Raw genomic sequence first — 14814 nt, 5'->3', positions numbered from 1 at the left:
CATCTTGACTTCGTGTACATCACAATGAAGTAACCAACTAGCTACAACTGAAATATTCAGCGCATTACTAAAAAGATTCCACCACCATTTTTTACTCCTCAAATGAGGTCTGTAGCTCCCTAAAAGTTTATCCAAGACGTCCACACCCCCCATTTCTTCATTGTATCTCTTGATAAGATGAGGTTGTGGCACATCTATCTTGCATTTCTGCGCATTTGAGTAACATTTTACAGATGCAAGTGGCTCATGTGTATAACAATTAGATGCTACTGTAACCACTGCATTATCTTTCCAGCTGCACATGTACACTGATCCATCAGATCGATAGTCAAAATTTCCGCGATCTTCTTTAGAAAGGGCTTTTTTGGATTTCCGTGGACAATGGCCAGTTCGGTTTTCACGAATTGTTCCTGTTGCTCGTACACTTTTTTTTTGATAGCTGAGAAATTAAGTCATATGATGTAAAAAAGTTATCAAAGTATACTTCATGCTTAGATGTGTCAGTCAAAACTGATAATAGATCATTTACAACTCTGGATCCTAATTGCACATCAGGGGATCCTTCTTTTTTGCCTGAATAAATCTCCATGGAATATGGGTATCCACTTGAAGAGCACAGCATCCAAATTTTGAAGCCGAATCTTATGTGTTTTCATCTAATAAACATTTTACATGAATGCCGACCGTAGTAGGGAACCATAGATTCATCTATGCTTACACCAAATTGTTGAGGGTTTTTACACAATTCTTCGTAAATAAGGAAAACTTTTCTTAGTTTGTCATTTTGTTTTAATTCATGGTTGTCCATCAAATGAAAGTTGTTTTTTATTTTTCGAAAACGATTTTGAGGCATAACTGTTAGTACAATTGGCACAGATGTATCTTCTGCACTGCTCCAATACATATCTTCAGAAGGAACAGAATGGTACCCACTCAATAGCAAACAAACCAAAAAATTGTAGGATTTCATCTCTGTCAACATCTATTCTTCCTCAGTGATATTGCCTAGTTCATCAGGGGGTAATTGGCATATATCTACATCTGACAAATCCGAATCTGACAATGTCTCTAAATAAGCCACAGCTTGTTCTACAGTAAGAAATCTTGTAGACATTTTTTCACATTTATGAACAGTTGGTATACGTCAAACAGAATTTCCTTTCGCCCGAAAACAAAGCTAGCGAATTATTGATCTGCATTTAAAATATGAAGAATAAAACTCTCACTAATATTATTTTTTATTATTACGTGACAATGCAGCTGTCCGAGCAGGCAGGTGTGGATTCGGAGCCATATAGTCCGTCAAACAGAAGACTGTTATTATTTTCTTTGCTAACGAAACGTCATATCCTTTCAAAATATAAACTTACTTGGTTTTGCCAACATCTACATCAGAGTACATTCAAAATGAGAAAAAAAAAAAGAAACATATATTACGAAAAATGAAATTTCCCCTTGGAAGTCGAGCGATTTACTTCTTGGAAATTTGACTCCCTAAAAGCGCCAATGTTCCAAAATTGGAACATGCTATTTTGAAGGGGTACACCTTTCGGAAATATCATTGTACATTTCTACAAGCATTTTAAAATCATATATTGAAGTATTTTTCACAACTATAATAAATATCATCACATTTTCTGAAAAAACCAATTTTTGGTAAATTTTATAAGAAAAAGTTGCAAAAAGCTAAAAAAACACTCATCTTTGAAAAATCGCAATAAATAATTGAAAACATATAAACAATCAAGCAGGAAATCAAAAAATACTTTGAAATAAGACTAAACTGTGTTAAAAAAAACTTGTTTATTTCAACGTTATTTCTTGGGAAAATTTTCACTTAAATATGATGTTCCATTTTTGGAACATTGGCGGGTAAACGGTTAACTAGTAACAAATCTACTATCTAATAGCTTCTCTAAACAAGTTTTCCTTTAAAGGGTTATTCACCCTTGTACTAAACATGTATAATTACTTTTTATTCATTCATTTACAATACCTCTTCCGGCCTGTAATTTAGAAAAAGCTATTTACTCTTTTCCGTTTTGAAGATTCCTCCTACATTACTTAATGAACTGAAAGAGTAGGATGCAAATACGAAGGCGTACATTAAGAGAAAAAAAACAGCAGAATATTGATGTGTTTTAAAATCAGAATAAAGCCGGGGTTTTTTTTTTTTTTCATGATATTAAAAAAAAATTTGATTCATTAGAGAGACATAACTAGGTCAACGGTTTGAGTTGCAAAAAAAGAGACATTCTTGAGCTGCACGATGACAACTTGCAAAGTCGTTGATCACCTACGTTATTTTTCATGAAAGCTCATCAGTGTTATTTTTAAGAACATGTTGAGCAATTAAACTCTGCCAGCGTCTTCGCAACTCAGGAAATATGCATTTAGTATTATCATAGACGCTCATTTTGTTAATGTCGCTAATAATGAAACAATACATAATACACTTTTCAAAACTAATAAAGATTAACTCGAAATATCATTAAGATAATAAATCAGCTGCAGTTTAAAAATATCAATCGACTCTTTTATTCATTCACTAAACTATGTCTAGTACGCAGATTTTAATTTATTTTTAATGCATGCGCAATACAGAGTCTGATTTACCATTAAGTATATGAGAAGTGGTGTTAGGACCCAATAGCTTATGTGGTTTTCGAAAATTATAGACTACGAAAAAATTAAAATATTTTTGGAACATTTAAGATGATGCTAATAAATAAGCTTCAATTACATTCGTAAAGCGTTTCATAAAAATGTATTCTATTCAGATCCTTACTTATTTATCTGCAAATTGAATTACTCGAGCAAAAGTTACAATTTATCAACTTTTAATGCAACACTTTTTCTTGCATTAACTGCTTAATGAATGCTTACCATTCATCTTTAAATGCTATATTTTACCAAATACCAATAATATGATGGTATGAGAAAAGTAAAACTAATTTTCTTCCTATTGCAATAACAATACTAAAGACCGACCCTCATTATATAGGCTTTCTATGAAGACCTCAATTTAATCCTACTTTTTCGGCTTAGTTCAGCTCATGATAAGAGTTCTGTTAGATTTTTGCAACAAAAGTGTGAAAATGTTTTCATAAATTTAATATTCCGTAGATGTGAAAATGAACAGTAGGTAATGCGTGGTTATAGAAAATACTGATGAAGCAGGGGAAAAAACAAACAAACATTTCTGAAGAAATTGGTTCCACTTCTTTTTTCTTTTCTTTTTTTAAATAAAGATTTCAGCAAGACTTGAACTCCATTTCAGATCTCTACAAAAATAAATGCTAGGGTAGCCAGTTTAATCACTTAAACGTCGTTTGTCTTTTAATATATCTTCATCTACTCCAAAAAATGTACGTTAAAAAACTTGAACCAGGTGTCTAAAAAACGTCAACTCGATAACCCCTCTACCAACAAAGTAACGACAGTGGCAACCGATTGTGGAATTACAGCCAACAGGGATAACATTGGCCCAGCAAACGAAAAATCAATAACACCAGTAATAATTAAGTCAAGCTAAAGCTTTAGATCTCAGCTTAAGAGGCAACATGTCCGCCATTTGGGAGCTAAACGCCGCTTTCTTCCTATGTCTGATATAATGAAGTAGTGTGTTTTCTTTCTGATTGTTTCTTCTTTTTTTTTTTTTTTTTGATTAAAAATTAACAGGGAGATAATAAAGCATAATCAAGAAGCAAAACACGCTACTTCATCAAAGCGGACATAGGAAGGAAGTTGAGTTAGCTCCTATAGATGAGACATGCCGATACTTAAGCTACGAACGATCAAGTGCTTTAATTCAAGCCAGTTCTGCCTCTATTTGGCCCTTGAAACAAATAAGTGATAATCACCCTTCTACGTCTAATACTGTATAAACAATCTCTTTTCGTTTAATGGGCCAATGTTACTCGCAAAAGGCTAAAATTATCAGAGTTGACTGTACTAAAAGCTCGAAATTCGATTGGTTTAAGACTTTTCGGCATATGGTTTGAGGATTGCAGCTACTGTTCTAAAATGGAATGTAAACTTCGCTTAAGAAATTCATTTTCCTTTTCGACGAATGAAACTAATCTTGGCCTGGTTCGAACTTTAGTATTAGACACTTTACCAGAGAGGGGAGGGGACACACGAATAAGACGGGGGAGCAGAAGCATCCCACTAAGCATATGGCTCAGAGGCGATTAACCAGAAAAACTGGTTGTGCCCCAGTATTAGTGTCAATGTCCCACGTGGCCGTTGCTTTCTCCAAGATGGCAATAGTTTGACCCGCGGCATGGCATGGAAAGAACCGATTACTACTTTTGTGCTATTAGGCAATCCAAGCGCTTCACACTAGAAGGTAGGGAGATTTAAGAGGAAGGTATTAAAGACCACATTACCAATCCACGCCCATGTCTTTGCGTCATGATCACTAATCACTCATATATATCAAATGCTTGATTGATCAACTTACTTTAGAACCCTAACCTGCCCCCTGCACGAAAGAAAATTAATCCTCTACTCCTGTTTAGTATGTGAAAAATATTAAAACTACAGGAATTAACTTTTTAAATTTATTCATCGAGTAATCAACCATGGTTATCACCAAGAAAGAAAGGTTACTATTTATAATTATTGAGCAGTGGCAAATGTTCACGATATATTATTCGTGAAATTAAACTTAAATTGTTAAACAAAGCAGAATAGCTCAGCGGAAACTGTTAATTTAGAATGAGACAGAAATAAATATGTATTTTTTTTTGTCCCATATATTTCACTCCTTTACATCCATAAAAAGTCATGCCCACGTATTCGGGGATTAGCTACATGTGATGGATTGGCGAGGAAATAGGAGCCCAACCACAAGCCTTGACCTTAACCCAAGCCTGACTTGTGCAGGAACTGACGTTTCTCGTTGAATCTTTAGTTGAAATTCGAATGTAATATTCTGAGGTTATCTTCAAAATGAGTAAGCCAAGTTGTCAATCATTTCTATGTCTATTGCGACGTCTGGTATATTGTAAATTTTTCATATTTGTTGTGCTAAACTATATAAAAAATAACTATTCAAGCTTAGCTCGTTTCAGTTGTACATATAAAGAGTTCAGGTGTGGCGAACATGTATTAAAAAGGGGAAATATGTTCTGAGATTTCACAAAAAAATAATTTCGAATTATGTGTGTGCTGAGAGAACGCAAAAAAAAAGTAGTGTAATAAATAGTGGCAAAAAAAGCATGCATAGCAGCTGGCGTAGTTTCGTCTAATTAATATCTGAAGTAAAATGTTGCTAAAAATGTTGGTAGCCCTAGAAGTTGTTGAAGTTTCACTAACAAATATCTCCATATCAATTTATTAAACACACACGCACACACACATGCAAATGTATAGATATGTATAGAGAGAGGGGGAGGAATGAGGCAGAGAGGGGGGAGAGAAAGTGCATTTGCCCTACCCATAAAATGAATTGGCCCTCCAAAAATACTCTGCATAGAGAAGCTACCATCAGCACGAAGTCTTTTAGACATAGCACACTCGATATAATATGCCTGGAGACTCTCCCTGTCTTCACCTCTCGAGGCCCCTTAAATGGCAGGCCTAGCCACTTCCACGGCAAACTCCACCTTTACAAGAAACTTCTCGTCTTTACACATTGGCCCCATGAAGATTCTTACAGTCCATCTAAAACAATTCCGCGGGCCCACCCACACGCCGAATTCCGTCGCGACAAGACAGCTGTCTGCTTAGCATCTGGTCAACACATTGGGAATCCCAACGCTAACCCCCAAGTTTCCCTGCTTGGGATGTTCTATGTTATTTTGAGGTGAAAAGTTAAGGAATATTTATGAGGCTCTTCCCCCACTCCATTCAGATGCCAATTATCTTGATGCTGAAGATTCGTTTGCTGTTTTACACTTTTATGAGTTTGTTTGACCAAGTATAGAAACACACTTCGGGACATTGTGAAACTGCGTTGGTTTAAAAGACAAATGTATCTTTTCTTTAAGTAGTAGGCTTTTAGAATAAGAGATAGTATAGTCTATGTGATGAAAATACGATGCGTTACTTTCTGAAAAAAGTACAACGACTCCAGCTTTTTGTAGTAAGTCTTAATCGTTATGATTTTGGTGTTTGAGAAACAGAAATTGATGTCATAGCTTTTCAAAACAAGTATTTGGCTTCGATACAAAGAGAAAATTCATGCATTTGGGCTACATAGTATTATCTCTGGTTTTAAACTTCCAACCATCTACCTAGGAAAAAAAAATTAGTCATAAAATTAAAGAATAAAGTTGCACTAGTATCCTCCAAAATCATGAGTACCACGTGGTTTGAAACTAAATATCTATCTCGTATTCAAACTGGTATGAAGATTGAAACGTTTGAAAACAGAAGTAAGCTGTAGTTAACGGATTAACGGGGGAAAGTCGGGAATATGAGGAAACAGCTGAACAGTTTTCACACACAAGCTGAAAAGTTTTTGAAAGACAGTCTTGATGAATCAATTGTAAGTCTCCATACCTTGACCTATTTTTCATACCTTGACCAAGACTAAATATGACAAAAATGGTATCTACAAATCTCTAGAAATTCTGCTGCATCTCCCTCCCTCCCCCATTTGAAAGCAGAAAAGGTATCACAATGTGAGAGAATAGTTGAAAAACAAAGCAGTACAGTTTGTATGATTACTTTTATCAGTGTATTTCATAGCTCAATCTTTTGAAAACCAAACTTCAAGCAATTTACTATCTTGCCTACCATAGTGTGGTTTTCTTTGTTGCAGTTTAGAGACTGCTGATTTGTACGAAAGGTTTGTCCTTGCGGTATTCGGCATATTTATATGGAGATCCATGTCAATAACAAATATGCAAAAAAAAGCAACATTGCTAATAATGGCAAAGCTCCATTTCTAAGTGTAATTATAAGTAATTGGTCCTTTCAATGCAATGAGAAATACTCTTTTCACTCACTAACATCTCTTTTCTCAGCTTATTTCATGTTAACGAAGTTACGAAACTGTTTTATAAAAACTTTTTTATTCTAAAATTTTTACGCTTTTTCAAATTTTTGAGTTGTGTCACGGATAGTCACCAGTAAGCGATATGTTTAAAGAATCAAAATCTTAAGAATTCCAGGTACAAGGTGTGATAATTAAATGACCAGCCTGTTTATGCCCTGGCCGTTTGGGGGGGGGGCGGTACTTGTCAACAGAGCCTAGGGCGGAAAAACTACTGAAGTCGGCCCTGCCTGACCCTCCGACTCAGGGCAATCCTCATTTAATAGGAGTGAAAATGGAAGGTAGAGTTGGTCTTTATGCTTCTTATGCTGGTGGCACATTATTCCATCTGTATATTTAGTTCAGTTTTTCTTTTTTTCTTTCACTCTTGTTTGATTAAGCAGTTAATGTGTCGAAGTACCGCAATCATGATAAGCTTATAAATCAAGCAGCACATAAATTTGAAATTCTATGTGATTTTTTTACAAACTCCACAAAAGAGATATTTGGTATGTCAATTCATCCAATATTTGAAATACATAAACGGTTTCTGCAAGGTACAGAGGTTGTTGAAGATGATGAAAGTTATGGTCGACCGTGACAATAAAAACTGATGAAAACGTTTTTAAAGAACGATGAAATCATGCGTAAAGACTGGCATTGGAGTGTTTAGATGTTGTCAGATATTGCGAACACCGACAGAGAAACAAAAATTTTGGCGCAAGATATTCATTAGACGAAAGTTTGCACACAACTGTTACCGAAAAAATGGGCATCCTCAACGCTCACTGCGCTCTCTTTGAAACAGTTCTTGGTGGACAACCGCATCACCGTGCTTGATCCTCTACTGTACTCACCACACCTCACACTATGCAACTTCTACCTATTTCCAAAAATGAACAGTGCATTAAAGGGAGCCAAATTCCTATATGTTGTAGAGGTGAAAGCAACAGCGGCATGCATACTAGAGAAGCTGACCAGCAGTTCTGCTATAAACAGAAGAAAACTCAACTGCAGAGATGCAGTAATACGGGGAGGAGGAGCATGTGGAAGGGGACTAAACGGTATTTCTATGTATTTTCAATCAAGCCAATTTTTAAGACCAGTCCAGTTACTTAGTTGTCACACCTTGTATTTATTTTACTCACGGCACCAAAAGCAAAACCGAATTAGTAGAAGATACTGATGCACGAATCGAAGCGCCTAGTAATAGCCACGTTGTTAAGGTATTGTTTTACTAAATATCTGAATTATCTTTAACATTTAAATGTTACAAAAAATAATTTAAAGTTTTTATTACGAGTATTTAGGAAATGTCTTTCAAGGTTCATTTCACGTAGTATTTTACAGTACATTGTCGGCTACATCAAAAGGCTAATATTATCAGAGCTTAATATATATTTTTGCCGACTCATTTTTTTCTTTTTCTTCCAGCTTACTGCAGCCAAATATCCTAGTGTAGTAAAGATAGGCCATGCCCATGGAGGCCTCGGTAAACTTAAAGTGGAGAATCATTTTGACTTTCAAGATGTTGCCAGTGTCGTGGCAGTCAACAAAATGTACTGCATTGTAGAGCCATTCATTGACGCCAAGTATGATATCCACATACAGAAGATTGGAAATAACTATAAAGCTTTCATGTGAGTATATCTTAAATAGGTTTTTCTCATGGAGTTTTAAAAAGAAGTTTAATTTACATTTCATTCACGCTACGTTTCCATTGAAATACGGGAGAAAAGAGCTAAAAAAAAGAGTTTTTTTAATATAAGTTGCTTTATCTAGAAGCCGCTTTTTCATTTTAGATTTCATATGAATTTATTCAAAGTTTTAATATTAACTAAATAAAATTATAACTAAATAATATTAATGTTTCAAAAGCAATTCTTGCTAGTTTCCAAACGCATTTTGAAAATTAATTTAAATCAAATATTTTTGTACTAAAATTTAGAAATCAACAAGTTTCTCTTTTAAGTATGTGAAGCGTTTAGTTTGAAACCAATTTAATCCATTTTTTAAAAGGTTACAGAAGGGACAAAGAAAAAAAAAACATTTCACGATCTGCACACTTTCTTTTTACAAAAACGTCTTCTTCGATTCAAAAACATTCGGTGCACTTCTTCGTTTTTGTTTTCTTTTTTAAATGAGCAATATTGTAGCAGTAAAAGATAGAGTACCAGAACGATGTTCCGACACTTTTTTTGCACCTACTAATACAATTTAATGTGACAAGTAAAAAATCTAAAATATGTTGTGTAGACAGATAACATTTGCGTTCAACCAGCAGTCCGTTTGTAAAGGATTAATGTTTCTTGAAAACATCTCTTCCCTGTTATAAATCTAAGTTTCTGCAGCGCTAACCGCCCGAGCGGAGATCAAAAACATTCTTGAATTGTACGTGGGTGCTTTTTTTTTCCGTCGTACCTTGTGTGTTTATAAATATAACACGTTTTGGATTTTGATATCTGAGTCTCGAGACCCAAAGGGGAGAACTTTAATTACACGAATTGTGACCATAGTGGTGAAGTTAGCTCCGAAGGGATCTCTGATAAATGAGCCTAAATTCCTGCTTATAACCCACAATATTGTCTTTTAACATGCTTTTTAATAATTCTCTACTGCTCAAGGTATTTCCTGAAGGAAAGAAACACATACAGACAACTCCCAATAACTCGAAGTCTTATAAGAAGTCTTATAACTCGTATATTTTTTTATCTCGAAGTTTTCATTCGGTTCCAAAATGATTTAGTGTTTTCAACACAAAGTTGTTTCTTTTTCTCGAATGCACTCCTTTTAACTCGGATGTTTTTACGAAAGTTTCGTTTTCATTTTACACATTTTATACTTTTCCCCCCTTTAACGCATTAATACTCCTTAAAGCGCACAGTATTGCAAGATAGCGTAAAAAGTAGCCGATTGAGTTACTTTTTCATTATGACCTAAAATTTCATTACTTTAGGAGACTTAAAATTTAGGAAAAAAGTTAATGAAAGTAGTTTTTATTCTCTGAATCACTCCAATAATCATGCTGTTAGGAATGAAAGACGTTTAAAAGCAATGCGAAACAAGAGAAAAGAAATTGGGCCTACGACAGAAACAATAGGTAAAACTGCTTCAAGAGCCGTATTTTCATAAATAGCAATTATAATGAAGCTTTAGTGACCGACGAATGGGATCATTTTTGAAATCTTTGCTGATGTGGACTGGGAAGAAAGGAAAGATTACTTGAATATTGAGGGAAAATGTTTTAAATTCTTCTTTAAGAAAACGTAAATAAGTTTAATCGTGTTAACAAATTTAATGACGTTTTAAGAGGCAGGAAAAAATTAAGCAGTCAAAAATAACTTATTTGTTCGAAATATATTAATTAAATTTATTGTTTGTAGAAATTTTTTGTAGTGCACTAAAAATTAACTTTATCAAAACAATTAGTGTTATTGTCCTATATATTATTATATGCACTCTTCCTTGAAACGGAAATTAAAATTATTCTTGAAAAGGCTGGGAAAGGATCTTGAGATAACTCGAATTACCGATAACTCGAAGGTTTGGTCGGTCATTTGGGACTTCGAGTTATTGAAAATTGATTGTATTGACAGACATTGCTAAAGAAAAAACACAAATTTGTAACGTATATTGGGCGGAATTTTGCTTTAAAAATGTATAATTTTTTCAAAATAGATTTGTGAAAATATTAACTTGTGTTAGTATCAACAATCTAAATGTCAAGCAGCCATATTGCATTTCTTAAATCTCACGGGTCAACAAAGGAACAGGAAAATATAATGGTTGAATTTGATGTGACCTCAGTCAAGGTATGCAGAAGAGGGTTAAATATGAAAATAAAAAATGATCAGAGATGCTTTGTGCCGAAATATGGTGAAAAAAAGGAAAATAACATGAATAAAGCGCATATTGCCAAAACAGTTATGTTTCATTTTCGTCGTTTCTTGGTTTTAATCAAACCTAAATATTATTTGATCAATTGTTTCGGGTGTGACATTTGCACGCATATATTTGCCATTTTATCAAGGATTTTTTAAGTTCGGAATTCAATTTTTCTGTATTTCACAATAAGTAGCTTTACGTATCGTCACATAAAGTTGCAACTTTAAAAAATAAATGTGTATAAAAAAAAATAATTTGTACATGTTTGCGGTCATGAGATAAAGAGACACACACTCTTATTTCGCAATGAACGCGTCCACATTTCTATGAATTATGATCATGGACGCTTGAACTATGGTTTTCTTTTATATATATATACTAGTGGTACCCACACGGCTTTGCCCGTAGTTGAAAATTAAAAGGTCATTCCGTTCACCTGTATATTTACAAATAATGGATGGCGAATTTCTCGCCAATTGGCTATATTCATTCGCTCTCCCATTCCACGTCATGATAATCTCGTAATTTACTTGTCCATCTTATGATAATTTTGCTCCAGAAAGCGTTCTTAAAATTGAAAGAGAAAAAGAATAAAATCGAATTTTCGAAAAATCACTTCGAGGTGCACACCCCCATGCTACAAACTAACTTTTTTGCCAAATTTCATGAAAATCTGCCGAACGGTCTGGGCGCTATGCGCATCACAGACATCCAGACAGAGAGACTTTGAGCTTTATTATTAGTAAAGCTATCTCACGCTTCCTTCCTAACAAATTAAATTGCTAAGATATTTAGTATTTCTTTTAAATAAAAATTCAACCTTGCGTAGCGGGTGCGAGAATTTTCTTGCGAGTTTGACCAATTTAGTTTGCCTGTACTGCATTGCATTGATTTACAGTGATTGTAATTAAATGTTTATTGTGGTGGAAAGATTTACTACAAAATTTTTCTTCTCAGCATTCGGTTTAAAATGCTTGTGCGTGTTAATTTTTTTAGAGTACTTTTGGATCCCCCAGGATTTGTTTGCTATTTTTCTGGTTTCTCGTATTCTAATGGAATTATAACTAATTTCGATTGAAATTTATTATTTTTGCAAATTTTTTAAAGACGAAGATAATAACTCCTCCACAAAATCTTTAACAATTAATTTATCATTTTTATCAATATCACATTTTTCGCTTGAATCAAAAAGTATCGACATGGTTTTATACCTACTTCTCCGCTTTATTAGTGAGACTTAACTCTTACTTTAGGCTTAGTGAGACTTAACTCTTACTCTTAAGCAACTCTTACTTTAACTGGTGTGATGTAGCGCAAAATGTGGATATTTTGGACTGGATACCTTCACCCATAACTCTACAAGCCTTTTAAAGATGGAGTTTTAGAATTAGAATCACTTTCTGGAGCATAGCATATTTCTAAAATTTTACAGTACACATTTTACAAACTCTGAAGCAACTTTCACTAATGCTGATTTTCAAACTCTTTAAAAAGTATCTTTACTGAGGCATTCCTTCCGTCTATTGATTTGTTTACCATGTGACGTGAACCAGAAGAGTCAAATTATCTGCATGCAGTCATTCGCAAGAAGCGCATTAAGATCTAAATGTTGTACGTATCTTTAAATTGAAAATGTTATCTTTGTCTGAAAATGTTCGGAATGTTTTACAGTTGAACTTCTGTTTCATATTCTTAGTAAGAATACTTGTGCATTGCTGAACTACCTATTTCCTATGATTTAAATCATTCGATTGGAAACTAAAAGTAACCAACACGCCATCTGGCGAGAGAATTTAAGGGTTCACAGTACCTTTCAAGCAATTTCTTTTAATTTATTTAAATTTTATATTTCTTTAATACCATAACATGCATACTTACTTCGTAATCAATAATTTATTTTCAAAATTTAAAAATATTGCCTACTTTTTTTGAAAATTCAAAAAATTGAGGAAAATTGGAAAATTTCAACTTTTTAAAATCCCTAAGGCGTTTTTTATTTTTGCACTAATTTAAAAAACGTTTTTTTTTTTTTGCAAAACGATCACTATAATCATCTCTAAAAATCTGTGCATTCATTTGCTTATGAGTTCATTCGAAAATTATCTGTAATTAATTATGTAAAAAAATAAAGTTTTTTGAGCAATCACGATTGCTTATTGTTCTCATTTGACTGTTTTGATGTCCTATTTTTTTATTTTCCCACCGCCACCCTCCGCACCATCACCGTCGACCGACTCCTCACGATGCTGCTCCTATAGCGAAAGCCGTCTCCAGGTTGCATCCATGTCCTACACACACGCGCATACATAAGCAGCTACACACACACGCGCACGCACACACACATACACACAACTACCCACACATTCATGCCTGCACACTGACACAAACACATATGCCTACACACACATACACATACCCCCCCCCACACACACATACACACATTCATATACGCAACTACCCACACACTTATGCCAGCACACAGACAAACACACATGCCTACACACACATACACATACCCCTACACACAAACACACATACCACTACACACAAACACACACGCCTACATACACACACTTGTGATTGCGAAAAACATAATTTGAATTCAAGATGTCAAAATTCAAATTATTTTTTTTTTTAATTTGGTTTTTAAAGGTTTAACATGCTCTAAACATTAGAGCAATTTATAAAATGCTTATCCAATGCAGTTTTGTCAAATATGTTATCCCAATTGCAAAAAGTATTACTTTAAAGCTGTATCTTTAATAGAAGAAAATCCTTAGGGATTCTAATGACATGAAAACACAAAAAAACCATCATCGAGAAAAGCAATTTGAAGTTTTTCTTTTGCATAAGAACACATAGGGAGCATGGTCTAAAACCATTCATAAACTTTTTAAATATTTGAACTAAAGCATTGAAACTTTTCCTCTGTGTTCAGAATAGTTTTTTGTTTTGAAATAAGCAATAAAAAATTTTTTTGATCGTTTCATCATTTGTGAGGTACTGTAACCCCTTAAATAGAATATGACGGCGATTGCCCGTTTTCTTTTGAGTTAACTTTTGAGCAAAGAAAAAAAAATGTCATCCGTGTATTTTAATTTATTGAACTAAAATTGAAAGCTCTCAAGCTCTCATAGAAACTACTGTTTAAGAGTTACCCTTCCTGATAAATATGAAAAAGACTTCATAAGAAAACTTGTCTTGTTCCTCATACAACTCACGACCATCCAACTCAATGTTAAACGCAAAAATGCTTCGCAACATAAACCACTCTGGAATCGAACCCTGATATTATATATTATTGAATTACAACGATCTGCTATGATACAAGTATGTTTTAGCTAATTTTCTAAAGAAAACTTGGTATTTATCGTATTATTAATAAATCTACACTTAATGATTTAATAAGGAATAAAGATAACTAAATGCTAACAGGCATAGCAAAAGTATTAAGATATAATTATGTAAAAATATAATTATTAGATGATTCTGTACTTTACTGACACTTCAAAAATGGTGGGGTAACATTAGTGGAAGCAAGGACAAAAGCATGTTGCAATCGCACGGCTTTTATTTGTGAACGCGTACACTTAGTATCCGAGACCAAATTCATGCTAGAAAAAAGTTTAGTAGCTTCAGAACTAATTATTCTTGCCTGCATAGTTTAAAATGTTATGTAATCTAAAAATTCCACGAAAGAGTAAAGAACGACTGGGGTCGAGGTCCCATCCCCAGATAGCACACGTGACGTTGTAAAGTTTAAAAGTTTTATAAACGTTTTAAAGTGGTAACCAAGTTGAGCCTGGGATGTAAGTGAACCCATATTTGTGCCTCGTATTTAGTCGCCGTTTTAGTTCCGTAAGAATTCATCGAGATGAAAAAAAATCAACCTTATTTTTTCGCTAGCACATGAACCATGAGAATTTTCTTAAACCATTGATTAA

The 14814-nt window shown here is 34.0% G+C and overlaps 1 protein-coding gene across 1 annotated transcript in view; it reads left to right on the top strand.

Moving 5' to 3' along the window:
* Nucleotides 1-7880: 7880 nt before the first annotated feature.
* LOC129231624 (synapsin-like) overlaps nucleotides 7881-14814 on the top strand; it is a 47363-nt gene continuing 40429 nt past the window's right edge. The window contains exons 1-2 of the mRNA XM_054865989.1: nucleotides 7881-8009; nucleotides 8420-8625. Of these exons, the coding sequence (XP_054721964.1) occupies nucleotides 7881-8009; nucleotides 8420-8625 (335 nt within the window). The remainder of the gene's footprint in view (nucleotides 8010-8419; nucleotides 8626-14814) is intronic.

This window comes from Uloborus diversus, chromosome 10 (genome assembly GCF_026930045.1).
Source record: "Uloborus diversus isolate 005 chromosome 10, Udiv.v.3.1, whole genome shotgun sequence".
In the NCBI taxonomy this organism is placed as follows: domain Eukaryota; kingdom Metazoa; phylum Arthropoda; class Arachnida; order Araneae; family Uloboridae; genus Uloborus; species Uloborus diversus.
This window is presented reverse-complemented; position numbering and strand designations above follow the sequence as displayed.